This window comes from Gymnoscopelus braueri, assembly GCF_963280865.1.
Source record: "Gymnoscopelus braueri genome assembly, chromosome: 6".
In the NCBI taxonomy this organism is placed as follows: Eukaryota; Metazoa; Chordata; class Actinopteri; order Myctophiformes; family Myctophidae; genus Gymnoscopelus; species Gymnoscopelus braueri.
This window is the reverse complement of record NC_137607.1, coordinates 53,183,013-53,210,978: the sequence shown is the minus strand read 5'-3', so window position 1 is coordinate 53,210,978 and position 27,966 is coordinate 53,183,013. Positions and strand designations below refer to the sequence as shown.

At 45.4% G+C, this 27,966-nt stretch overlaps 1 protein-coding gene across 2 annotated transcripts; it reads left to right on the top strand.

Annotated features, from left to right (window-relative positions):
* Positions 1–52: 52 nt before the first annotated feature.
* zbtb7a (zinc finger and BTB domain containing 7a) lies at positions 53–27,308 on the top strand. 2 transcript variants are annotated; one of them, XM_080431496.1, is made up of 4 exons: positions 53–543; positions 14,486–15,049; positions 15,814–16,745; positions 18,789–27,308. In XM_080431496.1, exons 2-4 carry the CDS (start codon positions 14,564–14,566, stop codon positions 19,222–19,224), a joined length of 1,854 nt encoding a protein of 617 aa, XP_080287622.1. In that variant the 5' UTR covers positions 53–543; positions 14,486–14,563; the 3' UTR covers positions 19,225–27,308. The 2 variants fall into 2 exon arrangements, with proteins under 2 accessions (XP_080287622.1, XP_080287623.1); XM_080431497.1 differs by lacking the exon at positions 53–543 and adding an exon at positions 1,615–1,766.
* Positions 27,309–27,966: the final 658 nt, after the last annotated feature.

Here is a 27,966-nt window from a genome sequence, read left to right as displayed (position 1 = left end):
GTGCGACTCTACTCACAGAAAGAAAATAGCAGTGATAGATGAGGAAGGAGAGGAAGAGAGTGCTAACTTTTATTTCACCCCGCGTGCCATTCATTGGAGTGCAGAGAAGAGGGAAGACTCGCCAACGTTTATTCTAAAAACCTAAGAGCGGATAGCCATGGTTTAATGATGATGCTGTCCTCTTAATTTTTTTCAACAAATTTTTTTTAATGTTGTGCTTTTACAACTGTCCCGCTTCAACAACTGCGAAGAAACACTTTACTTCTCGCTCCTCTGAGAGAAGAGGAATAGGAAACAGAGGGGCGAATGCTGTTTCTTTAAGAGAGAGGGGGAGAGAGTGAGAGAGAGAGAGAGAGAGAGAAAGGGAGGGACCTCTTTGCCCTCCAGAAACCAGGAAGGGAATTGAGTTGATCTGCTGCTGCTTGGTTTAGCGCATACGGGGCTTTGAGCTGCACGACAGTTAAGAGGGAGAGAGAGAGCTCCGGAGAGGAGGAGAGGAGAGGGCTGAGCTAACCACAACAAGCACCACCACGGCCATCGCAGGTGAGCTAAAGACACCCCCCTGCTACCCCCCTGCTGTCTGCCCTGGGCCTGTCGACCAGAGAGAAACAGGCTAAAGGAGGAGAGGAGAGAAAGGAATGAGGGAGGGGGACAGAAAGGAGAGAGCAGGGGGGGGCTGGCATGGGAGGAGAGGTGGGTCGCAGCAGTATTCACTAGTCAAGGTTCCCTTTTTTCCCTCTTATCCTCCTAAAGTACTTCCTCCGGACTGCTTTTTCACCTCTGGGAATTCCTGCGATAAAGTTTATTGGATGTATTCAAGGCATTAACTTTTCAGGCAGGTGGAAGCACTTAGAGGAGGAGGGGGATGGGGGCTCTCTGGAGAGAGGGTGGTGATGGTGGTGGTGGTGGTGGTGGTAGGGGGGGGCACTGGACAAGAGGAAGGAGGAACCAAAAATAATTCTATCGGACAAGGGACAGGCGACAACAACTTTTCAGGACAGTGTCATTCCCGTTCCCCAATTGGAGGGGGGTGCAAATTGTGTGCTATGTGCGCTGGATTTGTTTTAGTCTGTTACTGTTGTTTGACATTTCAACAGAATGAGAATAAGTGTTAATTTAGGTCAGGAGTCTTGGAAGAGTCTCTGAGATGTGTCTAGAGGTGTTACTGTGTGACAGTATCATAGCTGATGTTTGTTTGTTGTTTTCCAACAGTGCTGAACGAAAGCTTTTTCTGATACGAAGCACGGCCCTGTTTGATGGCTGGTCTGTACTTTTAATACCTGGCAGCCTGCTAGCAACATACTGTAGTGTATAATTCAGCCCGGAGTGCTTACGTTAGAACAAGCTTGGAGATAGTGGGGGTGGTGAGGGCAGAGAAAGCTGGGACACGTAGTTCACAGTAGGGACTGCATAGCGGGTCACATAGGATTTAAGGACTCGACATCCCAGAGTGCCTTGCCCTTGGCCATACAGGAAAGGGAACAGCCGCCAGCCTATCCCAGCAAGGAGGTGTGGTGAGTGAGCAGCTGTCAAGCCAATAGGAGGAAGGCAAGCAGAGCCTGAGTTGTGGGCTGAAAATAGAGGGGGGGAGCTGGTAGGTGTCTGCTTGTGTGGGATCAGGCAAGGGCTTGCCTGTACGACCAGGGCCACTAGCAAGTTTCCTGTCTGGTAAAGCTCCAGCCCTGCCCAGAGACGGAGGCAGGACAGCAGGCCGGCAGGCAGGCAGGAGAGGCAGACAGGGCCCGGGAAATATTTCTGCCTAGCTGGTAAGCACTCCAAATATATATATATATATATACAGACAATCCGTTTTATTTTACTGTGAAAGAGAAAATAACAGATGAGAAGGGAGATAGAGAAGGGAGAGAAATAGAATGCCGTAGTGTGTGTGTGCATGTTTGTGAAACAGAGGGAGATGGAGGTTGATAGAGTTCAGAGTTCTTGACCCACTTGCAGATAAAGGAGGTCAGTGCTGAGAGTAAGGTACTGCACAGAACACGGCTCAAGAGGACGCGCATTGTGTCAAAGTTTGTATTCCCACAGGCAGGCTTTTTAGACATTTCCTTGCCGGGCTGGTTTCTTATGTGTTTTTATTATTTGTATGGGCATGTCGTGATGATGTTTTGTTTTTTTCTAAACGGATGGAAAAAGATGCACATCATTTACTGTTTCCTCCTCAGGGGCCCTGGGTAATTCTTCTAAGGCCACTTGTATGTGAGATCGATATATGAACGGACATCTATTTGACAGACGGGAGCAGAGTGGGCCATGTTGAGAGCTGGCGTAGTAGAGGCGCGTTATGTCACATTAGTTTACATGGAAAAGGTGTGCAAGTTAAAAACTGCCGCTCTCACGGGAGGGGAGGAAATGTGGAAGCTCTCGTGGAAAATGTACCTTGTTAGTTGTGTAAGCTGCCATAAGTTAAAACCTTAAGGTCTGGAAACTTAGGTCAATATCCTTTGGCACTTCAGTATTTATTTATGGATTTCAAGTTTCTCTCCTCAGCTCACACACCATACTTAGCCCCGCACATGTACATACACATACATACAGTACATATACATACACATACACACAGCGTTTCTTAAAGCAGATTCTAATCTTGACTGTACAGCACTACCACGCTTGTGGTTTGTTTGAAGACTTTACAGGAACCCTGCCTGCATTGCCTGATACACAGATGCATATTTTTTGGCATCCCATACTTGCTGAACCCGTTTTTTAAGTGTGCGGGCACAAAGAGGGTACAAGCGGCAGGGAGTACTTGAGAGTAAATGAAGAGGAAGACGCCCAGAGACGCTGGGAAAGTGTTTGGAATCCTTGTCAGGAGGCACAGCGCATAGCGGGAGTGAATGACATTTTTCATTCTGTCCAATGTCACCGAAAATGTTTATGTCAATGCTGCCCTCGATGCCGCTTCCTGAATGCCACTGCAGAACACAAGTAACTCTATACTTTTAGTTCAAGTAAATTCCAGCAAGAGGTTAAACTAGGACGTGTGTGTGTGTGTGTGTGTGTGTGTGTGTGTGTGTGTGTGTGTGTGTGTGTGTGTGTGTGTGTGTGTGTGTGTGTGTGTGTGTGTGTGTGTGTGTGTGTGTGTGTGTGTGTGTGTGTGTGTGTGTGTGTGTGTGTGTGTGTGTGTGTGTGTGTGTGTGTGTGTGTGTGTGTGTGTGTGTGTGTGTGTGTGTGTGTGGCGCCAACAATAGACTCCAGGGGAATTGCAGGGAACTTCAGTGGCTGTGGGCAGGTCCAAGACACCACCCATCAATTTGGCGGTGAGGCTGAATACAGTTTGATATTCCTGTATGTTTGTGCCTGCGCCACTATAGCCTGAAACTAGCAGGTTCAGACTGACTGTGAAGACAGGTTGCGTGAGGTTTGCTGTGGCAGCTCAAGGCTTCATTTTAGGGTGAAATGGCCGGTATTATAAAGATACTTTGTTTTTTTAACATACGCTATATTTGTCCAAAGTTTTGTGTATGTGGTCCAAAATGGTGTGTTATGATCTATATACACTGGAAGCAATCCTGCGAAACCTTGCTATTTCAAGCCAATTCTACATTGTTTTGTGTAGTTTGCCCTTAAACCAGTGTGCTTACTGGAGTGTTAAACTGTATGAGTTAAAACATTCATGTATAGCCTATAGCATACCTGTTAATCGGCCTCATACGCGAGAGAATGTAGCTTCACTTCCCACTTTAGTTTGGCTCCCCTGGTCAGCTGCTCTGTATACCACAGCTCTCAGCCTGGTTAGACGGACAGACAGACCCCTCTGTTGTTTTCATGTTGTTTAGCTGGAGTTTGGGGGGAGTGAAGGGGCTTGTTCTGTTCTGGGACGTTTATTATGGAGAGGCCAACACAACCTGATCAAATTAGAGAGAGAGAGAGTGGGAGAGAGAGAGGCTGGGATACACAGTCAGAGCACAGGGATGTTTGTCTGGGTGGAGGTTAAGTTAAACTTGACTTTTTTACACTTCCACATTTGTATAGTAGGCTGTGTGAGAGTTGATGCTGTATTTTAGTGCTACTGTATGTTGGCACACTACAATTTTTTGTACTGCCCGACCACTGCCCCACCCCCTGGAGACATTTCAAAGACAAGCTCAATCTGCAGCCTGTTGTCAGCCTTAAGCAATAACACTTTGACCTTCAATAGAATTTGTGCCTTGAGAGACCAGGCTGTCCTTTTTGGTTATGTGAAAAATATCAATATACGAGTAAAGATGCAAATGACCCCCTCCCTTTTTTTTCTCCTTTTCTTTTCTTTCTTTTTTTTTGTTGGTCTGTTGATTTAGTGGTCGTAATGGCGAGGAGGAAGGAGTGAAGATGGTTAGGTTGCAGTCTTGCAGAAAAGGAAGGAGAATTAGCAGAGGGTGGGTTGGTGGGTGGGTCTGAGTTTTGCTTTCTCAGCAGGGGAAAGGGGAAGTGGGTGATGTAGTGGGCACTGTGCAGTGTCTGAGACAGAAAGATGGAGCATGATGAGATGGACAGAGAGAGGGAGAGAGGGGGGTCAGATGTGGGGACAGAGGGAGAGATAGGGAGAGGGGGTAGAGGAGGAGGAGAGAGAAAGAGAGAGCTGGTCATCTGATAACAGAGCGGGTTCTGTTACACGCCTGCCACAGACACACAGGAAGTGCTCTCTCTCTCCATTGAGCTGTGCATGCACAGAATGGCGCAGCCCGGGCACATTGGACCTGCCATGGACTGACCAACTGACCGGTCCTGCAGGCTCTTCCACTTGGCAACTCTGTGATGTGTTGAGTGCCGTCTTTGAAGCCACGTGTTAGATTTAGCTACACTTCCTGGTTGACAGCACAACAGTGTTAGAGCATGTTACTCTAGCTGTAACGAATGTCAGAATGTGGTTGTGGTTGTACTGCTCTGGTGACTTGAGGAGGCTGCTGCTATGTCAAAACATGTTCCAATGTGGCTCCTCCTCCTAGAAGTGGAGTGAAGTCAAATACTCTTAATTCCAAAATGAGAAATCCACAATTTGTGCAAATGTGAGTGACACATACTCTGGTGAAATGATTGCTAGCATGCCAGTGAAATGGAGTGGTCTTGAAGTTGTGATTGGAAAAACTTGTCTTACAAAACAGAAGCACGGCAGATGTAATCATCTGCTCTCGAAGGTATTCATGTCATGAGCAACCAAAATGTATTAATAGATAGTATATTTAAGATTGAAGAAAAGTTTGGTGTTAAATGCAATACAGTAGACTACTGGTAATATCAGTAGACAGCATATTGCAATAATAATAACTTAACTTGACTGAAAGGATCTCAGCCCTTAATGACTTCATAAAAAAGAAAAACTCATACTTAGTTCCTCATACTCAAATTTTATTGACCACCTGGTGGTTAAGTTTTCCCTTGTTGATGAGGGTCACATTGGGTGAGTGAGGGAGAGGTTAAATGAGTTTATCATTGACATCAGACCTAGATTACCAGGCTGTCAGTGTCATACACTCAGGGGGTTATGCATGAGCCTATGGGTGAGTTTGTTTTACATTCCACCTCAACCTCCACCTTTCTCGCTGGCATTGTCTCCAGCTTGGCAGAGTTTCCTGGTTTAGTTTCTAGTGAAACGGCCCAGCCTAATAGACCAGCCCTCTCTCAACTTTAGCTTTATCAGACTCTCGCCCTTTTCCTGCCATACTCCCAATACAACCAGTCGTGCTTCCTTCCAACGCTGGTAACAGTGAGTCACTTGGCCCAGACCCTTGCTTTTAAAATCCCCCTTTCCTTGAAACTGTCCCGATACTGATTCTGATTAAATCCTCTTGCCTCGACCTTGAACCCTCTTCACCCTTCCCCATCTCTGCTAATCACCAGTCCAGTAGAATTACCGGTAGTGGGCTGTCGAGAAAAGAGGAGAGGGTTGAAAAACTGAAATGACAGGCATAACCGGAGTATTATAGAGGAGAGGAAAGACCATTTTCTGAATCCTGACTTTGATGTTATTTTACTGTTGTTCTGTAATCTTGATTCAAACACCCTTGCTGTTCAAAAACCAGTTCTGATTATGAAGATGTTACTTAGGCTATACAAATACTTGTATTAAGTAAAAGTATAGGTATTCTGAAAGAAGGGTCCTTGTAAAAGATGTTGTCCTACATTTAAAATTATTGTGTGGAAGAGTTTTTTTTATCCAATATAGACAAATTGTTCAATATTGTGTCCTTGTACAGAGTGTGTCACTGCTGGGCAATGTCCTATATTGCTCTCAGCCTGCATGCAAATAGTTATTATCCATAAGAAATTACTTCTATGAATAGATCACATGCTTTGCATGACAGACATTTTCTACAAAGTAAGTACAGTAATAACTGTAGTAACCCTATATAAAAGCAGTACAGTAAAAGTAAAAGAACAAAAAACACTAGCTTACAGAAGGTTGTTTATCTTTCAGAAACACCATCAGAAAAAGAGGCACAGCTATGCTACCAGTCCCTCTTGTATTTCCGATTCTTCTTTCTTCATCATCTTCTTCAAATCAGGAAATCTGCCTTCCCATGCATGAAAATTAACACAACTTGGCACACGGGGCCAGCCCTATGCCAAAGTTCCTCAACTGCCATTGTGGGCCAATAGTCTTAATGGTGGCTCTACAGCTACCGTCTGGAGTTTAAAACATTGAAAATCCATGACAAATCAGTCGTGCGTGCTGTGACTTTGGAACTTTCACCAACATGTTGTCCCAATTGAGCAGAAATCTTCATAAGCTTGTAGGAATTATTTCATCACTCTTTTTTCTCATAAACTTGAAGAAGAAATGGGTCCAATTTTCATTACTTATTTATTCATTCCATATTATGCCACTGCCATAACATTTTCATATTATGGCAGTGTGAATTGCATTTTTTTTGCCAATTTCATGCTTTATTGAGACAGATACAGTGAAGAGAGAGAGAGAGAGACAGGAAATGCAGATAGAGAGCAAGGGAGTGACATACGGAAAATGGTACGGCCAGCTGGGAATTGAACCGGGGGCTCGCTGTCAGGCTTTAGAGCCCTTGCGGTATGCATCCTAACCACTTGGCTATCGGATAGCCCTGTGCCCAGTTGTTTCCAATATTCATTTGTTAATTACAGGGGCTTCTTTCACTAACATTCACCTTGGCGATGCAGTAACTCAGGACTTAGTGTCTGAGAATCAGAAGGACCGCGGTTTGAACCATGGCTCTTTCAGGCTTGTTTTATCTTGATTTGTCCCATGACCCTAAATTAATGGCAGTGCAACTTTTGCAAACAAACAAAAAAAACATGGATTCAATTGAAATCTTGCTCTGGTAATTTTCCTATAGCACCTAAACCGTTACTCCATGGTGATAAAAGCCAAGTAGCCTAATTAGAACTATAAAGTCTAAGCTTTAATTCACATACTTTGAAGCCATATTATGTGGTTTGTCACTTGGTGAGTAGCTCATCAAGTTCATGACTTTCCCTTGGTTTTTAACGCAATGAAACCCCAAAAAGCATCCGCACATACGCTGCATTTCTGTCCACGCACAGAGCGGCCAGCGAGAACGGCTGCATTCATTAACATGGAGCGGAAGAAAAGCACCGTCCATGCGCTTATGCTTGTGTGTCTGGTGGGTTTCGTTCCTGGTATGGTTGTTCAAGTTCGAGCCCTGGGTGATGCAGAATTGTGTTTTGTGGATTAGAGGCATGTGATATAAAGAATACATTTTCTTCTGTTCTTTTCTCTCTATGGTGACATCACCCCTTGTTGATGATCACAAAGAAGAGCAACATTTATAAATTGGTCAAATGTCAACTTTGTGTTTTATACTGTGGTAATATAACAGTAATGCAAGAGATGTGTGAAAGTTAAAGAACAACTCCGCAAATGGTTCCCTTAAACAATACACTTTTGCTGGGTTATATTTCTTCTCACTAGATCCATGTAGGCTACTGAACAGTAACTAACATGGTGTATGCATGGGTGCTCCTCTTTGAGTCAAAAAGGTTCTGGGTTCGATACCGGGCTCTGCCAACTCTGTGTATGAGTAGCATCAACAAAACTCTGCACATAGGACCAGACCAGTCCTCAGATCGCTCGGCCCCAACCATAGCTGCGCAGCATCTCTAATTCCTCTGCTTGCATTCTTCCCTATCTACTGTATCTACAGACACACCTGAAGTTATTGAGGGTTAAACTCTGTTTCTGTTCTGTTGTAGTCTAGGAATGACTGGTATGTGTCAGACACACGCAAAGATACTGCGAACTATTCAGTCCTACTACTAGATGTAGAACTCGGTGCACGGCCACATTATCTAAAACAACCATTCCCCTCCTGTGGGCTGGTGGGCCGTGATGATATTGCTAGTGGGCCCCCAAATAATTGGCAAAACGCAAACATTTAATTGATAATATAACATGAATATAAAAACATGAATGTAATAAAAGAAATCCCGAAACACAATCGATTGATCGATCATTAAAATAAACTCTGAAAATGCACCAACCATCTGACCATTGACCACACGGCTGCCTTGTTAACACATTAAGACCGGGAACGCATCTGTGTCATTTTAAGATTTCTTTGGCTATTCAGAAATAGCAGATCTACAAGCTCGTAGATCTGCTATTTTTGAAAAATCGTGAAAATAGTTTTTTTGTATTTCTTTCAAAAAACTGTTAGGATTTAGAAAACATTTTAAGAATCGGACTCGGGCCTTAATGGGTTAAGTGATCAGATGGGTGGGCCGCGAATGCTTTCGAGATTTTCCAGAGGGCCTCGATCCAGAGACGGTTTGGGAACCACTGGTCTAAAAGCAACGGCAGCGTGTGTGTGTATGTGTCAGTGAATGATGAACTGCGAGACAAGCCTTGGAACAGAACTGAAACAAAGTTGACGCTCGGCTCTGGCCAGTATGCCATGCGTTCAAATCATCCCTGAAATCTAATCTACATAGCTTCCCCTGCTGTGTGGTTAGTACGTGTGTGTGTGTGTTTGTTTGTGTGTGTGTGAGAGTGTGTGTGTGTACTTGTATTACTATACTTGTGAGGTCCAAATGTCCCCTCAAGTATAGTCGAATTTGAGAAATAGACATTGTGAGGACCACTTTCCTGGTCCTCACAAGATAAATGGTTGTTCTATCTATGGTAAAAAAGCTATCTTTTTAGAGATACGTTTACAATTAGACAAAGATTCAGGTTAGGATTATTAAGCATTTAGACGTTGGGTTTAGGGGTTGGTGGTTAGAGGTATGCCTGATGTATACTTTGCGGGCCGGTGTTGCGCACCGGGGAAAATAGCTAAGCTCACAACGCGTCGGGCTGCGGCGCGTTGTGAGCTTGTACATCTGCAATTTTTAGGCAGTTTTTCTGCTATTTTCAACGGCATCCTAAAATGCTGACGTCCTCATAAGTATAGTCATACAAACGTGTGTGTGTGTGTGTGTGTGTGTGTGTGTGTGTGTGTGTGTGTGTGTGTGTGTGTGTGTGTGTGTGTGTGTGTGTGTGTGTGTGTGTGTGTGTGTGTGTGTGTGTGTGTGTGTGTGTGTGTGTGTGTGTGTGTGTGTGTGTGCGCGAGGCGGAGTCGGAGTCGGAGGGGTTAGTATAGGTAAGGTTAAGAGGAGATGAGGATATGGGTGGGGCCGGTGGGTTCTGCAGTAAGTGGCGGTTTGACTTGCAAAGCAGGCCAGTGTGTGCATGCAGCCCAGCCTTTAAGAGAGAAGGGCCGTCCCCTGGAACTGAGAGGGACACAGCCCGCCGGGCGCTGCTGCTCTGCTGTACACCAGACTGCGGGCCTTGTCACCCACAGACATGAATTAGTGATAAGGAATGTTTCAAGCCATGAGGAGGTGTCAGGATCAGGTTTGTTTGCACTGTGTTTCCTCTTTCTACCTGCTCTTTTGCAGGTCATTCGGGGACGGATGGCCCCTCCATGCGGGACACTAGCCTCCATGCTCCATTGACGCTGTATTGAGTTGGTGTGTGTGTATCTGTGTGTGTGTGTGTGTGTGTGTGTGTTATCTCCTCTCAGCTCAGCTTCTTTACCCCACAAAGCCGTGACCCAGGGTCAGCTGTGTGTGTCCTGGGGATAACGTGTAAGCGATGTTGCAAGCAAAGCCTCCTCTGCAGGTGCTACAGTACGTGCAGCAGCGAGCGGCAGAGAGAGACCGAGGAGAGCAGAATGGTCTCTTCCTCTCTGCTAGGGCTCACTGAGATCTATTTCCACCTGTGAAGGACACGACCGTTCGCCATGTGGTCGCCCTCTCCCTAGATCCTTCATCCGTCTCATCTCATTCTCTCCTCTCTATACCCTACTCTCCTCTTTCCCTCTCACTCCCCCCCTCTTGTTTTCTCTCTCTCTCTTTCGCTCTCCCCCTTCCTCCATCGAGCATGCTCTCCCTCGCTTGCCCTCCTCACTCTGACTTTAGCCTCTCTCCCCTCCCTCAGCGTATTCAAATACGAACTGAGTGGCGGATAATAGAATTTGCTTCAATGTCGGATGGGCCGTTTTTATCAGAGTTCTTGGGTTTGAGTTTGTAGAGGCTAAGCTGTCGGCTAGCTATCAAAAATAAAATAAGGTTAAGGGACACATAGATAGGAGAGGAACAAAATTAGTGGGTCTAAGATCAAGTGGGTAGACACTGTACCATAAGTCGAGCACAAGGGGTGCTATGAAATATGGCACGTCCTATTTGAATGTGTAAACAGTTTTATCAATTGCTCTCTCAATGTCTCCATTATATCATTGTTGTGCTCTCATGTAAACTGTTATTGACCAATTTCAAAAGATAACCATGTGTTGAAAATAATTCAGCGTTGGCTACAGATTCATTCTACTTGTCAGTGACATTGAAATGGTAAATATAAAAAGGGGAGATAAGAGAGAAGTGACGAGGAGATAACAACAGTGCACTCATCCCAACTTTCTGCCTCTCCGGAGAGAGGTCTGTTTTAGAGAGAGCCTTGCCTAATTCTGACCTATGGGTACAGCTGACACGGTGCCAGAACTCAAGGTGTGGACAGGGAGAGGCATGGCTTTTGAGAAGGGAGTGGATGTGGCTGAACAGAGCAGGGGAGAGGTGAACGTCACCTGTGTTGCCATGTCTGCTTATTATAAGCGACTTTGTTTGTTTAGTTTTTCTGTAAAGTCGCTTGTAAATATCGGTTGTTGCGTTTTTTGGGGGCTTGTTTGTAAACTGTAGTTGCTTATTTGGCCTGGTTTCCTAATGTTGTTTAAACCAGTGGTTCACATTTTCATGTCAAGTACCCCCCAAATATGTAAGTATGTGTCCACAACCCCCCCACACACACACATTAAAATATATTTTGTGCCAGGGACCCCCGTACCAGATTTGTGTTGTTATAAGTGTTTTTTCCTCCAATATTTGTTTGAAAATAGCAGATCTACAAGCTTACAATGCCACAAATAGCCGAGCTTGTAGATCGTCTATTTTCGAATATCCGATGCATAAAGGTTAAAAGTGCTCATGATGTGGCCAATAGTCGCTTCTTTTGGGCTTGTTTTCATACACCTGGTTGCTTATTTCTCTTGCAAAATCTGGCAACACTGAACGTCACCAACAGGTAGGAAAGCGAGAGAGACTAGAGGTATGGGCAGGTACGCCTGGCACGGTGGTGGTGTACATGCACTGTAGCAGAAAGGCTAATCTGAGGAATGTCAACTGAAAGAAGTGCTCTTATAGAGAGTGCCCCGCGCCCCCTCCCTGCTTACCCCCGGCCTTACCCCCTGCTGGGACTCTGTGCCAGATGGAGGTGGGTGGGTGCAGGGAGACTATCTGTCTGCCTGCGTGTGAGCGTGTCATACAAGCCTGCCGTGTTTGTGGTTTTTTGTGTGTTTTGAGTTATAGTGTGTGTGTGTGTGTGTGTGTGTGTATACAATATATGTATATAGATATATATATACTTAACACACACACATATATATTTGTGTGTGTGTTTGTAAACTGACAAATGGAGGATGGCTTGTTCCACCGAAACCCCCCTCCCCCTGCGCAGGCTTCAGTCGATCATTTTAATCTCCCCCCACACGTGAGCGAGGGGACAGCCTTTGCTGGAACTTGGCACACAGTACAGGGTGGGGTAACCAGCTCAGACCGGATTGACAACCTCCCTTTTTAATACCGTTCCCTTGCAGCTTGTTGCGTGTCCTCTTCCTCCTCCTGTGGGGTTTTTCCACAGGGTCTGCTGTATCTGGCAGCCCCCCCCCCCACCCCCCCTCTCTCCTCCTCCTCCTCCCTCTGTCCCCACTCTGGCACTCCGACTGACACAGAGTGCGCAAGCTGCACAGCCCGACTCCCAGCATGCACTCTGATCCCCACTGCCCTCTCTCTCTCTTCTCTGTCCCCCGCAAACTCTTACTTTTGCATGAGTGTGCATGCACACAGGTACACAGCCATGCGCACATGTATGTGTATATATACACACACACACACACACACACACACACACACACACACACACACACACACACACACACACACACACACACACACACACACACACACACACACACACACACACACACACACACACACACACACACACACACACACACACACACACACACACACACACACACACACACACACACACACACACACACACAGCCTGCATACATGCACAGCACACAGCCATGTCAGCCATAGATACCAATCTATGCATGTTACACAGATATCTTCAGTCCTGTGTTCAGCCTCTCACTTATGTTAACTCTGGCCAAAAAAAAGCATTTATTCAAAATGATTGTGAGAGTTACAAGCCATTCCACACCACTACACATTGTAATCTCTTAGCCAATATTCATATTTTCTGTTTTATACTCAAGTTTTACACTTGTTGTGCCAATAGTTTTGCTGTAAAATCAATGGGCAGAAAAAGAGGTGTGCAGGACTTATGGTGTTACAATATGGCTCCCCTCCAGATACTTGAGGTACTTGACTGGGCACTTGGGCCTGTTGATGAAGAGTCACGTACTGTAGGTGTTGGAAATATTGGGAGTAATACTGATCTATATTGTCGCTTACTCAGTGGACTGGTTATATAACAACGTGAGAAGAATAACTTCAGTTTTGGTTATTAAAGAATGCACAATGTCCCCACCAATAGCACCTTCCCCTGGCTTCCCATCCCTTGTAATTAAAAACTACCTCATGACTACAGCAGTCAAAACAAAAGAAACTTGGCTACTCCTGACAGGTTGTTTCACTTTTGTTTCCATGTCAGGTTAAGCCAAAGGTGGTTTAAATGTATCTTGCTAATTAATTTGTTATGACTAGGGGTGTGCATCTCACCCACTGGGACTGATTTGATTCGCGATCAGTGATTGGATGCAGATACATTTTAAGCACCCAATAGATCGATACGATTCAATTCAGCCCTCAGGGCCCTGTCTCAATGTAATATGATGCTGTGCGATATGATGCGTGCACAGTATTTGCTCCCCGACGGTTGACATCCTTGTCAAAACAATGGGGAGAGGAACCCAGACAGGAGAGGGAGGAAAGTTTATTTTTTTTTAGCGAGGGGCGGGGGCACATGTGAGGTAAGCCTCTCTTGCAGGAGGATTGACAGGCAGAGAGACACAAGCATAAAAAAAACTTGTCATATCGGGCACCGAAGCCCTCGTGGATTTTTTCCACCATTCCCTCACAGCGTTTCTGATCAATGTGCGTTAGCGATATCTTAAATGTCCGTTCGATTCCGAGGCACCCCTTATTACTTTTTGTCTGGATACAGATGGTTTTAATGGCCATTCAGCCGAAGTGCGTTTAGAAGTCATCTTTCAGGTGCCAAGGTGTTTCAACAAACCTGTCAGGCAAGGGAAGTGAGACCAAAGTCTTAGGAAGAGCTTTTAGAGTTGGGCCTGATTTTGTTGACATGCTTTAGAAAGGAGTGGGAAATAACATAATGGACAGATGGAACATGCATATGTAACATTATGAAACCTTCACACACAGCACATTATTGTCAGACCTTGTGGCCAAACATATCGTACAATTCAGGTTTAATTTGAGAAGACTGACCTGGTGTCTTGCTATTCAATAGATGGCATGGAATTTAAACACAACTGCTTGTAAATTGTAAAAATAAAGAAATAAATACAACGGTTGCCCAGAATAAACGTTTGAGTTGCCAATAAGTATATGGATAAAGACTGGTCTTCAATTAATCCTCTTTGAATGGATGGGGCTAGGGAGAAGGGACATGCAGTTGAGTTGGAATTAGGTCATGAACCGTGGACTGAACTCTTGCACTTGGGGGGGTTTGCAGCATGTTTTTGGCCTTCGTGCAATTTAGCTCTTGTGTGTTATAGTGTGTTGGATTCTCTGCAGCCTTGTGTAGACATCTGTGGTGAAACAATGAATTCCTCTAACTCCCCATCGTTCATCCACATACTGTATAAACTATGGCATGAACTGTGAACTGATCTCCACTTCTCTACTTTTCCCTTTCCCTCTGTGCTTCATCCTCCTCTTCCTCTCCTGCTCCGTGCTCCCTCAGACAGGCAGACGGACAGACGACAGGACGGACACGCGGGCGGCGGCTGTGCTAGGCGGCTCGGCGGCAGGCTGGTGGAAGATGTCGTCAGGGGCCGGCGGGCGAGGGGGAAGGCGGCTCAGGGGGACGGCGGCGAGCGGGGGCGGAGGAGGCCGAGGAGGGGCCGGGGAGGCGGAGGAGGGCCCCGTGGGGATCCCTTTCCCCGAGCACAGCGCCGACATCCTCGGGAGCCTGAACAAGCAGCGGATGAGCGGCCTGCTCTGCGACGTGCTGCTGGTCACCCAGGATCGCGAGTTCCCGGCTCACCGGTCCGTCCTGGCCTCCTGCAGCACCTACTTCCACAAGCTCTTCACGTCGGGGGCCGCCGCTGACCAACAGAGCGTCTACACCATCGACTTTGTGGCAGCGGAGGCTCTGGGAGCGCTGCTGGACTTTGCCTACACGGCCACTCTGATGGTCAGCCACAGCAGCGTAGCCGACATCCTGGCCGCCGCCCGTCTGCTGGAGATCCCACCCGTCCAGGACGTCTGTACGCACCTACTGGACACCAAAGTGCTTTCCCCGCAGGTAACATGTCATTCATATTGAGCACTGGTCAGCTCTGCTGTTCTAGGTAAGTCGTCTTGTTGAACGGTGGCTTGTGATACACAGTACAGTGCTGTTTCGGGACTTTGAAGGGTATGTGTTGTTGAAGAACTTGAATATGCAAGAAATGAGAGAGCTATCCCTCATAGTGATTCCAGTCCCCCTGGTTCTGCCACTTGAAAGGGGAATGGGGCCCCTGGCCGTCATACCATACCAATGCCCCTTCCATCCGTTATCAAATAGTCAGCTTACATCATGGCCCTTATTAGTTTCTCAATCTGTCCCGTACGCAGTGCCACACATACGCCCACAGCTCCAGGGTTACTCTAACACTTACTCATGCTCAGCCGATGGTGTGTGTGTGTGTGTGTTGGGTAGAGGATGGGGCGGGTAGCTCGTTCACTAGCAACATTCTACAGACCCAGCATATCACAGCTAGGCTTCAACATTCACATGATGTAAAGCATGTCGGATAGATTGGTTATGTGTGTGTGTGTGTGTGTGTGTGTGTGTGCAGTACCCTAGTGCATTGAAGTGTCCCTCCTCGCTCTGTGTGTGATGTACTGTATGTTCACATCGAATGTGATTTAGATGGGCCAAGCAATGGTGTGGTGGACAGAGGTAACTGTGCACTTTTGTGCCTCTCTGCGTAACTCCCTCCATCTCCCTCTGTCAGTCTCCTATTTCTTCCACTGACACACTTTCTCTGTCCTTCCCACTCCCTCCGCCCCCCCCCCCCCTCCCAGGCGGGCAGTGAGCAAAGAGATGAAGACGAGGATGAGGAGGAAGGGAAGGGCAGAGGAGGCAAGGAGCAGGGGAATCGTCTGCGGGCCCGGGAATACCTGGAGTACTTCCAGAGGGGGGCGCACTGGAGCAGCAGCTGCAGCACGCCGGAGCTCAGGGACCTGCCCACACACCTGCACTTTAACCACGGCAACGGAGGGCCCCACAGCAATGGGGCCCCCGGAGGCCCCAGCGAGTACTACTCCCCTCTGGCCCTCGCCTTGGCCCAGGCCCCGACGCAGGAGCCGGACGACGAGGACGAGGACGAGGACGAGGAGGAGGAGGAGGAAGGCGAGGCGGTGCAGGGGGAGCCTAGAGACTGGCCACGGGGCAACGGAGGAGGGCCAGGCTCGTCTTATTACCCTCCGTCCCAGAACGGCCACTTCTACCTCTCCACCGAGTCCAGGCTGGGGCAGGAGGCGGACGTGGGGGAGGGGGGGAGGGAGGCGGTAGACCGGGAGAGGGGCTCGGCCAGCGCCCTCCTGCAGCAGATGATGGAGCGCGCGGCCGCCGGGGAGGAGCCGGGGGACGGGGACGATCCCGACATGGAGTTTTACTTGAATTATTTTAACAGCGCACAGCACGAGGACACAGCCTCTGCCGCTGTGACACAGGGACTGCTGCCCGTGTGGTCGTCACGGGGCGGCGCGGGCCAAGAGAGGGGAGGGTCGGCGGGGGGAGGCGCGGGAGAGCGGGGCAGTGGCGGAGAGAGGGGGGGTGGGGGAGGAGGAGGAGGAGGGGCCGGAGGAGAGAGGAAGATGCGCTCTAAGGCCTTCCAGAAGTGCCCCATATGCTCCAAGGTCATTCAGGGAGCAGGCAAGCTGCCCCGCCACATCCGAACACACACGGGAGAGAAGCCCTATGAATGCGCCATCTGCAAAGTGCGCTTTACCAGGTAAGCCCAATTAATGAGCTGACCACCCCATGTGAGATCTACTAATAGTCTTGGACTCAGCTCTGTCGACAACCAATGGCAGTCAATACAAAACCAAGGGCAGGGGTATTAGTACCAACCAACTCAGCTTAGTGTTAAGTTAGCTACTCCATTTTGATGATTTGACTATTTTAATTCCTTTAATTTGCGTAATAATTCCTAGCTCTGTTTTTAATCACCCTATGCTGTAGCCTGAATATATATTTTTTCCAATGTGTACCAAAATGCTAATCCCATTTTCTGTTCCTTTATGACAACCTGTGTGTCCAGGTTGTCATAAAGGCCTGTTTTATTGTGACAGGCTCCATAGCAAAGTCCTGGAATGTTAACATAGGGGTCCTATAAAAGAGGGTTGTGCCAGGGAAGCGTTATCTTCCAAAGGGCTGCTATAAAGTGCTGTGTTCTTCTGATATTGAGGGGGATTACAGGACCAGAGTTGTGCCCTATCTGTGCCAATGCAGTAATTTGAACTTGTGATCTCTGGTAATGTTGATTATTGCCCACAGCAGAATGGCTCCCCTGCCCCCCCCCCCCCACCCCCTCTCTCTTAACCTCCCTAATGCAATTTGCCATGTGCTGCTCATCTCATTGTGGCACGTCCAGGGCGAGGGGCTTGGAGTGTACATAGGTTCCCAATTGTTTAAGCCTGCTACGGCCTCTTCCTTGAAGCCATTTGCTTAATGAATTAATCAGTGGACATGCAAAGGAAATAGATGCAACAGGGTCGAAATACCAGGACCCTTTGCATTAGCCAGCAGATAGGCGGAGAATCCAATCTAGACTTTCCAGCTCAATGTGTCCACTTCCAGCTCAATGTGTCCGGCAGTGGGAAGGGGTATTGTAATCGTAATCCTGTTTGATCAGGGTTAAGAGTGTGCCTCACGCTGTAATAAATCACTCCTGTCCTTTAAATAATTCACCTCTGTCAGTGTGCCACTTTGTTCCAAGGCCCTGGCCTGTGTGTGTGTGTGTGTGTGTGGGGGGGGGGTATACCTACTTACCTGCATGTCTCTCAGTGTCTTGCTAATTTGAGTAGTTTTGTCACAGATAATGCAAATCTACAGTATAGACTGTTGATGGACGTTGTTGTATGATTATGTGTTAGTTCATATGGAAGCTAACACACTCAGGTGCTGTGTGTGTATGTTTGTTTAGTTGTCTTAACTATACTGGTCTGTTTAGGTGTCCTCAGTGAAGGGCTAGAAGTCTTGAGTGCTAGAAGAGTGAGGTAGGAAGGATTAGGGGAGAGGACTAAGTCCTATTAGACAGAGACTAGGGGCAGAATGGTGGGTGTAACATTTAGAAGCAGAATACCAATACGCAATGAGCCAGAGCTGGATGTATTGATTGTGTCATCAAGTGGTATTTGTGATCTTTGTACACGGATTAGAGCATAGTAACTCTGGACTGAACCCAACAGTTATGGCAGAACAATGATGATGTGTGTAAATGGGAAGCTTTGGTCAAACATTAGAAAAATATCTTCAAGTGTTTACCAAAAATATCAATTTCAGAATGCATAAAGCTTACATAAACTGTAATATTTTACAGCTCTGACTAGACAGACAAGTTGATTGTTACCTTAGTTTTGTTTGAACTGTTCCTAGCCACACATTGAACATTGCACTTTCTTGTCAGTCTTCAGCAGTGAGAAATTGCATAGATAACAATGTAAAGTTTATGGCTTGTCCTCAGTTGACCTTGCTACCATCATGGAATTAGTCTATTGGAAGGGCTCCAAAAGATGGCAGGGGGAGCATAATTGGACATGTAAACAACTAAAGCCTATATTGTATGTTGACCCATATGCATTGAATAATTAATGTATTATTATTATTATTATCATTATTACAACATGTAGTGACTATGTTTACATGACTCACCCTGAGTAATATCTATGACAGAGCAGTAATATAAAGTATGTGTTTGGAGAGGTGTGAGCAAGTCCTCCAGTGTACTTGACATGCTTTTCAAATGAATCTTGTTTACTTTTTGCCCTCTCAGGCAGGACAAGCTCAAGGTTCACATGCGTAAGCATACGGGAGAGAAGCCTTACCTGTGTACGCAGTGTGGGGCTGCCTTCGCCCACAACTACGACCTGAAGAACCACATGCGAGTCCACACCGGCCTGCGTCCCTACCAGTGCTCCAGCTGCTTTAAGACTTTCGTCCGCTCGGATCACCTGCACCGCCACCTCAAGAAGGACGGATGCAACGGCATCCCGTCCCGCCGTGGCCGCAAGCCTCGGGTGCGAGAGCCCGGGCACCCGGAGGTCCCTCTCGGTCTGCTGGGCCCCGGCGCCGTCCCGGGGCCTCGCGGCATCAAGGCCCGGCGGCGCTCGGAGGCGACCTCGGCTCCAGAGGTGGAGGAGGGGGCCGACATGGCCCATGCACACAGTCCTGAGCTGGAGGAGAGGGTGGGGGAGCCGGGGGGGCCCTGAGACTCCAGGGGTAAGGAGGACACTGCTGGACGCCATAGTCACTCTGCACCGACCTGTGAGATGGGCCACAGAACAGAGAGGAGAAGAAAAAAACAAAAACACGCTAAGGCAAACTTTAAAAGAAAAAAACACAACTAACTATTCCTCTATAAACCAAATCAGGGTGTCACAAAAATCTAATCTTTATGTTTCTTTCTCCATTTGCTTTAGGAAACAGAGTAGACACAAACACTCAAGTCAGTTTGTCTGTTTAAAAGAGCAAAGAACGCTTCAAATCACACGCCCATGACGTCCACTTTCTGGGTCATTTTCTTTCCTTTGTAATCTTAGGGAGTTTTTTGTACATTGGCATATGTGCTTGGGCAAAATGTGTACAGTAGATACAGAGCAACTCTGAGAAACTATGCAGTTTAATTTAGATTTATATTGGTCTTGTCCTCACAGCCTTCAAGCTCTAAGCAAGGTGTCTGTCAAGCGCCTTCTGGCTGCTGTACGGGTGAAACGAGGACAAATCCGCTGAGTGAAAACAACCCTTTTTCTATTCTTTTGCAGGTTCTGAAATGTACAGTTACCATAGAAACAACATTGCCACACTATGGCATATGCAAGTCTTAACTCACCACCACACAATTTTGATGCAACATTTCTTTCTCTAAATGCTCCAGAAAGAATCTGACAAGGGTTTGATTGAAGTGTTACTTACTCTATAAAAAAAATAATTATTTTAAGAATTTATGGTTCAACTTTTTAAGAAAAAACAATGTTTCGCGTTGAGCCGTATCCATGTTTCTGGGGGCTCTTCTGTTTGCAGGGCTAGGGAAGATGAGGAGAGGAGGGTCTGTGTTTATAAAGCACTACCATCGTCGATGTATCTGTAGGCTTGACTACGTTGCCTCTTATCCCTCACAAACCCTGCGATTTCAGCATTTCTATTTCCCTTTTTGATTTGTCTTAATTTTTTGTTGTTGTTAATGTCGTTTGTTCCTTTTTTGAGTTGACTGCTTCGGGTACTTGACACTTTACAATTGTATACATTGTATATACAGCGGATGGTGGATATGACGTTAGTCCCTTCTTAATGCTGAGGTATACTTACCAATTGGGTTTTTCCTCTTAGGCTTGATGTCATATTTCTCACAGAGTGAAGCTTTTGGGGTGAACGAGACAAACTGTATGAATGTTAGATAAGAAAACAAGAAAAAAAATACTGAATTGAGAAACCCAATCGGTCCTAAACTTAAACACTTGACATGTATAGTTCCTGCCCAAAGGATGCGGATATTGGATGAATGAATGTGCTTAACTTCGTGCAGTTTTTCGGAATCTGTCCTTGTGTGACAAGACGCGGGTAGCATTTAACCAACAACAGGTTAAACGAATGGCAGGGAGCCTTGGATGGGAGAATGATAAGAGTGGGAAGGAGAGATGAGCACCTTTTCTATGTTTGCACAGCTTTACTAAAGAAATCCAACAGAGTGAGGGGAAGGGGGTATATTTAAAGGAGGGTGTCTGGCGGCGGGAGAGAATGCGCAAAAGGTTTATGTATTGCGCTTATTCCAATCGTTTTTGCCCTAGGGACCATGAAACCATGAGGCAACCTGTGATGAAGAGAGCAATAAATACCTGTCCAAGTTGGGAGGCCAAATAAGAGCACAGCTGCAGCTGGTCGGTGGGGGAGGGGAATCCATGGAAGGGGAGGGGGATCTCACAATGTCTGTTGCATTCCAAAAAATAATCTCCCCCAGCACAGCCACGTTTCCAGGCAGGAGGGGATCAAATCAGGCCTTGTTTCCCTTCGCTCTCTCTCCCTCTGTAGTCCTCTAATGCCCCCAAACCAGCCTGGAGGGGATATTATTGTATTAGAACTGGGTGTTGCTGTGGGGAGGATGCCTGGTGCTGGCAGTTTTTTGTGTTATGTGTCTTTGTGCACATGCATGCATACACGCGCACGTGCACACACACACACACACACATGGGTGAGTATGTGTGCGTGGCAGCCAGGGTCCCTCTGGCCACATCATCATGATGTGAGTCAGCCACAGCTTGTTCAAACATGCACCCTGAACTGCCAGCCCAATGCTGTTTCTACACACACACACACACACACACACACACACACACACACACACACACACACACACACACACAGAGAGAGAGGCAGGGTCCAGGCATCCACTCGAGAAAGACAAAACACCAGAGCCAGCAAACTATGTGTGGACACTGGACATTGTCAGCGACTCCATACATCTGGATTTGCTAGTTTCTGTGTTGTTGTAGTCCAAATCCACAGTTTTTCCAAACTAGAAAATGGAGCTTGTAGGTGAAGGAGAGAACTAAAAATGGAGTCCCCCCCCCCACACCCCACCAACGCTGCTGCAGTGCTGTAGTTCTGAGTATCAGTCCTTTGCACCTTAATTTGGAAAGAAGCAGGTTCTGAATGCACTTTGTTACTGAGAAGGGCACTTTTGTCAACGAAACGGGTACTCTGAAACATGCCAGTGGAGGAAGACATCAAACCCATCCTCTCTCCTTGGAGGTGACATTGATCACCTTCACTGGTTTTGTTCAGGTTTTGATGACAAGCTGCCAAAAAAAGAAAAGAAAAAAATAGTACAGATCTCTAAAAGAGAAGTCGGGTGGGTTCAGAAACGAACGTGTTGGGCTTTGTGACCTTAAAAAATGCTTAAAAAGACAAAAATTAACCCATGTAACTGATTGCACTTGAAGTTAGTTGGTAACAAAAAATATAGAGTTCTCTATATGTCTTAATGCAGAGCAATGCGATGGAGGAAGGTTAGGGGCAAAGGAAGGAAGGCACTTGTGTGCCTGTACATTGGTGGGTGGATGCATGCATGTATGTCTGAGTGCATGCATGCATGCATGTGTTGCTGGCTGGCAGGCCGGAGGGTCTCAGGACAAGCCTGGATAAACAAACTTTGTATGTACCCCATCTGGTCACCAGCTCTTCTCATGACTGCACATATTTTCAGAGGATCCAGACCTCAGTGGCAATATTTACACAGGACAACAAATATACTGTATTTTAGAACAACAGACTTGGATCTCGTCGGCTTCGGTTGTGACAGCCTTAAGCCTAATTTATACTCCACAGTATGACAGTGTTATTGCCGATCAGTTATTTTCTACAAGCGACACTGTGGTGTGATAAATCAAGGTTTTTGGAGATATTTGCATAACTCTTGATGCTATATCTTTATCAGTTTCTGGTTGGACATCATGAACTTTAATTCTTCATTTCGGCTACTCCATTATGCTAAACAGCTGATTGATTATTGTACTGTTTGACTCATAACAGTAGTAAGCTGATAGTATACCTTGTCCTGTACAGTATATGGACAAACACAAAAGCAAAGTTTTATGCTTGGGCAACAAAATGTCCTGCGACGTGTCACGTAACGAAAAATAACATATTTTCAACTGAAACAAATTGTCGACAAAGCATAAATCATGCTTAAAGATGAGAGGAGCTTTTGGCAGTGTGGTCTTGTGCATAGTGGTACATTGTATTGACTACTGAAACGAATTTTGTGTTAATGGATCAGGTTTTTAACTGGCAACGCTGAGACCTAGAAGCCATCCAGAACTGCTAAGCCTCCTGGACCTTACTGTTATTTCTACAAAGTCTTTGTCTCACTTATTTGTTCACCAGCCAAAGCTTCCAAAGTTTAAGTAGAGGAAAAGCCCTCTAGGATTGTCCTGCATCTTAATGTCCTGTAGACTAGACATACAGTATATTGAAGGTATGACTGGGACTCTCCGACCACGCCACACACCAATGTCCTCCTGAAAACATTATGCAGAAAAGTGTGTGGAATCATACAGACATTTACTTGAGTTCACGTTTTCTATTGCTGTTTGTTTTTTTCCTTATGGACTTTAGACTCAGAGGTTAATAGATGTAATAGCTTATACTTTATGTCCATCTTTGTTCTTTTTTTTTTCCTCTTTAAAAGGTGTCGTGCTACGGCTAAATTTTTCTAACTAATTTACATGGCTGCGAGCATGTGTGCGTGCGTGCGTGCGTGCGTGTGTGTGTGTGTGTGTGTGCGTGCGCGCAGGTTGGGGTTATAGTTTTGGGTTGTGGTGCCAGGAGGGTGGGGTAACTAAGAGGTAGGGTAAGGGGTGTTATGGGTGGGGTTATGGATATAAAGCCTGATAGCACTGGAAGGAGTGCTTTAGCTGAGACAGCAAGAGTTTGCACTAAAGTTAAATGTCCTTGTCCTGCTTGTGGGAGAAGGGCAGGAGACCTCAGAAAGGCCTGCGAGTTTCCATGAGCACAGAGCAGTGCGTAATATACTCAATGGTCCCATACAGAGTCCATCCAACCCCTCAACAGAAATAATCATCTAGTCTAAGTAATTTACAAACGTCCAACAACCACAGATACCAAAGGAGAGAGTGAGAGAGAAAAAGCTTGACTTATATTAAAGTCATTGCACATTTTAAGCTACCAGTCTTTTGTTGGATTCATGGAATTTATATATGTTCAAATCTGAAGGCTCTTAGAAAGAGGTTTTGGATGTACTGTAGGTTTTTGTGGTTACTAGAAGCAGTATGACAACAGCAAATTTGACATTTGCTCTTCCCATTAAGAAATGTTCCAAAAGTCTAGGCCATAGTTGAAATACAGATGCCTTTGGGAGGTAAGGCCTTCCCAAAAAACATTCTGAACATTATGTTTGTCCTGGTCCGATGGCTCAAATGTATTCAGGGTGGCTATCAAGCATGAATTCCAATTTAAATTCTTTCAAAAAGAATTCCCGTCTCCATTGAACATAGATCTTTAAAGAATTGTTTAATTAGACTTTGTACAATTGGGGAAAAAACAAAACGTGTTTTTGTCTTTTGATTTAATTGAATCAAAATGTACCTTCACCCAAGTGGACATTGTACAGTAATAAGAATGTTCTCTGGGACTTTGTGGCCTTGTCTGAGGACTTAAGCCTAATTTATACTTTGTATAATTTTATACTTCGTATAAATTAAACAAATTATACATCTTGTAAATTGGACTTTATGCTTATTTTTATGGGTCCAGACAGTTCGTTGCAGTCTGGGGCTGGGGCTCATTCCCACCAAGTGGATACTAGCATGATAGGGTCACAATGTGCCTTAATTGGACACAGGTGAACAACGCTCTCAGTCTCCTGTATTTTCCTGCATGGAACAAACAACATTGTAAATTCACCACTATGTCCATAATTTGAGGTCATATTCTAAAAGTCGACAGTGACTTAATGCTGAACTCTGTCCGGTTGTCCTAATGTTTTAAATACACCTGAAATTGATCATCAGTCTTACCAGTTCAGAACTGTGTCTCTATATGGCTCCACGAGTGGTATCTCTCTTAGCCTCAGCCCCAGACCAAGGTTACACTGAGATGGTCTTAAAGCCATATGGCTACTGCTTTTTTTTTTTTTTTTTCCAAATTGTCCATGTCTTAATCTGTATCAAGAAATTGGAAGTGAAACTTCGAAGACCATAAAACAAAGATGACCAACAACAACAATAACCGTGTGAATGATTAAAAGAATCTGGACTTTGTAACGGCGGTTATGATGATGCTGGTGGTGGTGGTGGTGGTGGTGGCAGAGAAGGGAGAGACTTGTTTGCTTTGCCTTGGCATTCTGATGCACACCTGAAATCTTTGTATTTTCCATCAGGCGCTCAATGCACAGCAGGCTGAGCGTGGCATATGCGATACGGCACCATGCACAGCATGGCTCTGGCACTCGGCAGACCCTGGGTCCTTCACAAAGGCAGGTTGCAGTCTGTTAGCCGCTCTCAGCCCAATGGGAACAGTTTGCACTTGGAGTCTTTCTCGGTCTCTTGGGGTATAATGGTTTGCACAAAGATGGGGGGGGGGGGGGGAGCTGGGGTGGGAGGGTTAGGGTGGAGGTACTGCACGGTACCGAAGAAGAGCTTTTCATGGGTGATCTGAGAGAGCCAGGTTTCATAGGACTGATAGTGTGAAAAATTACAAATCTTGACGTACAATGGAGCTCCTCACAGATCTCACAATGAGGGAATTGCAACATGGGTTTATGTTGTTGAACTGTTTTCTGTCCATGCAAGTACTTCTCAGGTGGAAAATGTACCCTTCCCCCCCAAAGTTGCTTCCCTGTCTTTACCTGTCTGGTTCACACCAATATTTAACACAAGGGTCCCGGGAAGTTAAAAGTAGGAACAATTCCCTCATTGTAAAGTGACTGTGACCAGCCCATTACTCCATCTAATATTGATCCAGTGAACCGTTTGGTGGAGGTGGAGGGAGTGCTGGGGAATTGGTCCTAATAGTCAAGATTGTAACATTTCCAAAAGTAGAAAGGATGGAAAAGCACAGAGAGGGGTGGAAGTTTATGTTGCCTTTTCCTACTTCCTCCCTCATTCTTACCCTCTCTGCTGCTGACTGGCCTTTGATCAAAGATCATACACTCAGCAGGGGGATTTTAGAAGAGAGGGGGTAGGTGTGGTTGGGCAGGGTATGGGATTCTGTTTCTTTGCTTTTTTTGCAGCCACCCCAAAACAATTTAGAATACATTCCATAAGTTCATACAGTGATTCCCAATTTGCAAACTTGGCAGATTCAAAGCTGTTTTGGAGACACCAGGAGGAGAACAATCACCATTTTGCAGTTGGTTTATTTAAGTCTTTCTATCTTCCAAATGCCCCTGCAGTGTGTGAGAGGGACAAAGAGAGACATGTAGACAGCGCACAGTAAAATCCTCAGTGTTAATATTATGTGTACAAATGTTGGTTTGCTTACATTTGTACACTGTTAGTTATAAATGATAAATTTAGCACTGATGATGATTTTATGTGTAAGCATTTGGCTACCCAACTGCACCTTTCAGCTTCTGTGATTGTAAACAAAGCACTTTGCGAAAAGGCCATCCCAAATTTTGTGTGCTGTCCTTAATGGTTGTCACAATTGTTATTTTGTTGTTCTTGTCAATGTTTTGGGATTTTTTCTTTTTCATTACAGATGATTATTTAAATGCAAAAAAGAAAATACAATGAAAATGGAAAAAAGGAAAAACTTGAATATTTGACATTCGGATTGAAGTTGGTCAATGCTGCCGCCCCATCAGGACACGAGACAAACAAAAGTCTCCAGTTTACCACCACCTTTATTTCTGTTCTATCCAGCTGGTTGCATACTTACACTATGGAGTTTTTTAGGACCAGGGACTTCGCCTTATCCTCTCTCCATTTACAATCTCAGATCTCATTGGGAGAAAGGTCTTTATGGATCTAATTTTGGGAGAATTTCTTTCTTGTACAGAAACCTATGTAACAGTCGCAAAGCTTTCAGAGAAGGCTAGCTGTGCTGAATGTTAAACTTGCAGTGTTGTATCCACTGCAGAATCTGTCGTTGTCTGCTATAATACCCTGTCTATTGTAAAAGTAAATGACTGGATCTGGTATCCACACAGTACAGAAATACATTTGAAAGAGAGCTGAAATGACCAAATGACCATCATGCAGTTTTGCGAAACTGCACAGTTTGTCCCGGGCCTGTGACATCTAATGTCAAATCAAGATATTTGCAGTAGAATTAACAGAGAGAATTTTAAGTGTTGATCAAAAAAATATACCTACAGTAAATCTATAGTTCAGTAAATGGTTTAAACTCGGGACAGAAAGAGATATAGGCTATTATTTATAATAGATTGATTTGTTACTGTGATTATTGAGATAATCCTTTACAGCAGTTTGAAGCGTTCCTGGGGGTAGATTATGGGGACAAATGTCCTGACACTCAGGCCTGGATGTTAATTAACCCCTTTCTCTTCACAAAAGGTTGTTTTCACTTGCATAGCAGTATGTGTTGGAAGCCGCAGGGGGTATATAGGTGATTTTTGGAGAATTTGCACTTTTTGGCGATAAGAAAAATTGTATTGTATATGAGACCACTAAATCCACAGTCTAAAAAAAACATATAATTCCATTTTGTTTCTTTTTTTTTTTTCTTTTTTTTTTTTTTAATATATCCAAAAATGTCTGGCGTCTGGTTTAAAGAATACAAGATCTTTCTATTAAAAAAAAAACTATGGTTTCAATGTTTTGTGTGTATGATCCTTATCTTTCATTCCACTGTCTCACACACAATGCATCATACGCTTAATGTCACTATAGTGCAGGGGTCTTCAACAGGAGGTCCGGGACCCCTAGGGGGTCCTCAGAGCTACTATAGGGGGTCCGCCAAATCTTTGTGTGAGAGGATGTTTTTTTTGTTTTTACATTAACCACTTGAGCCCTAGCATCCCTATTCTGAGGGGAACATTAGCCGAAAATAGCAGATCTACAGGCTCACGCCTCCCGCTGCGAGGCGTTGTGAGCTTGTAGATCTGCTATTTTTGGCAAAGCGGTATAGGTGTAGAGGGGAAAAAAAGGAAAACAAAGTTTAATCTGAAACACAATTTTATACAATATAGAAGGGGTCCCTGCTTCATTTCTCTTGCAGTTAGGGGATCCTTGGGCTGAAAACGTTGAAGACCCCTGCACTAGTGTGAGTCGTTAAGTGATACTTAGTTTCATTATTGCCATTGTTGTCAAAAGTCACAATTTTGTAAGAATGTATAGGATGTACACACTATGTTGACCTTGTCCGAGAAGATCATTAAGATTTAACCTCCTTACACCCCATATGGTTGAGTGGAGTCCCTCAGGGCTGTAAGCTAAGCTTGTGAGCTTGTCGATCTGCTATTTTCAGCAAAA

Coding starts and splice junctions, on each gene's coding strand:
- zbtb7a (XM_080431496.1), top strand. CDS start 14,564: ATGTCGTCAGGGGCCGGCGGGCGAGGGGGAAGGCGGCTCAGGGGGACG. Junction 15,050..15,813: donor CCAAAGTGCTTTCCCCGCAG/GTAACATGTCAT, acceptor CCCCCCTCCCAG/GCGGGCAGTGAGCAAAGAGA. Junction 16,746..18,788: donor TGCAAAGTGCGCTTTACCAG/GTAAGCCCAATT, acceptor TTGCCCTCTCAG/GCAGGACAAGCTCAAGGTTC.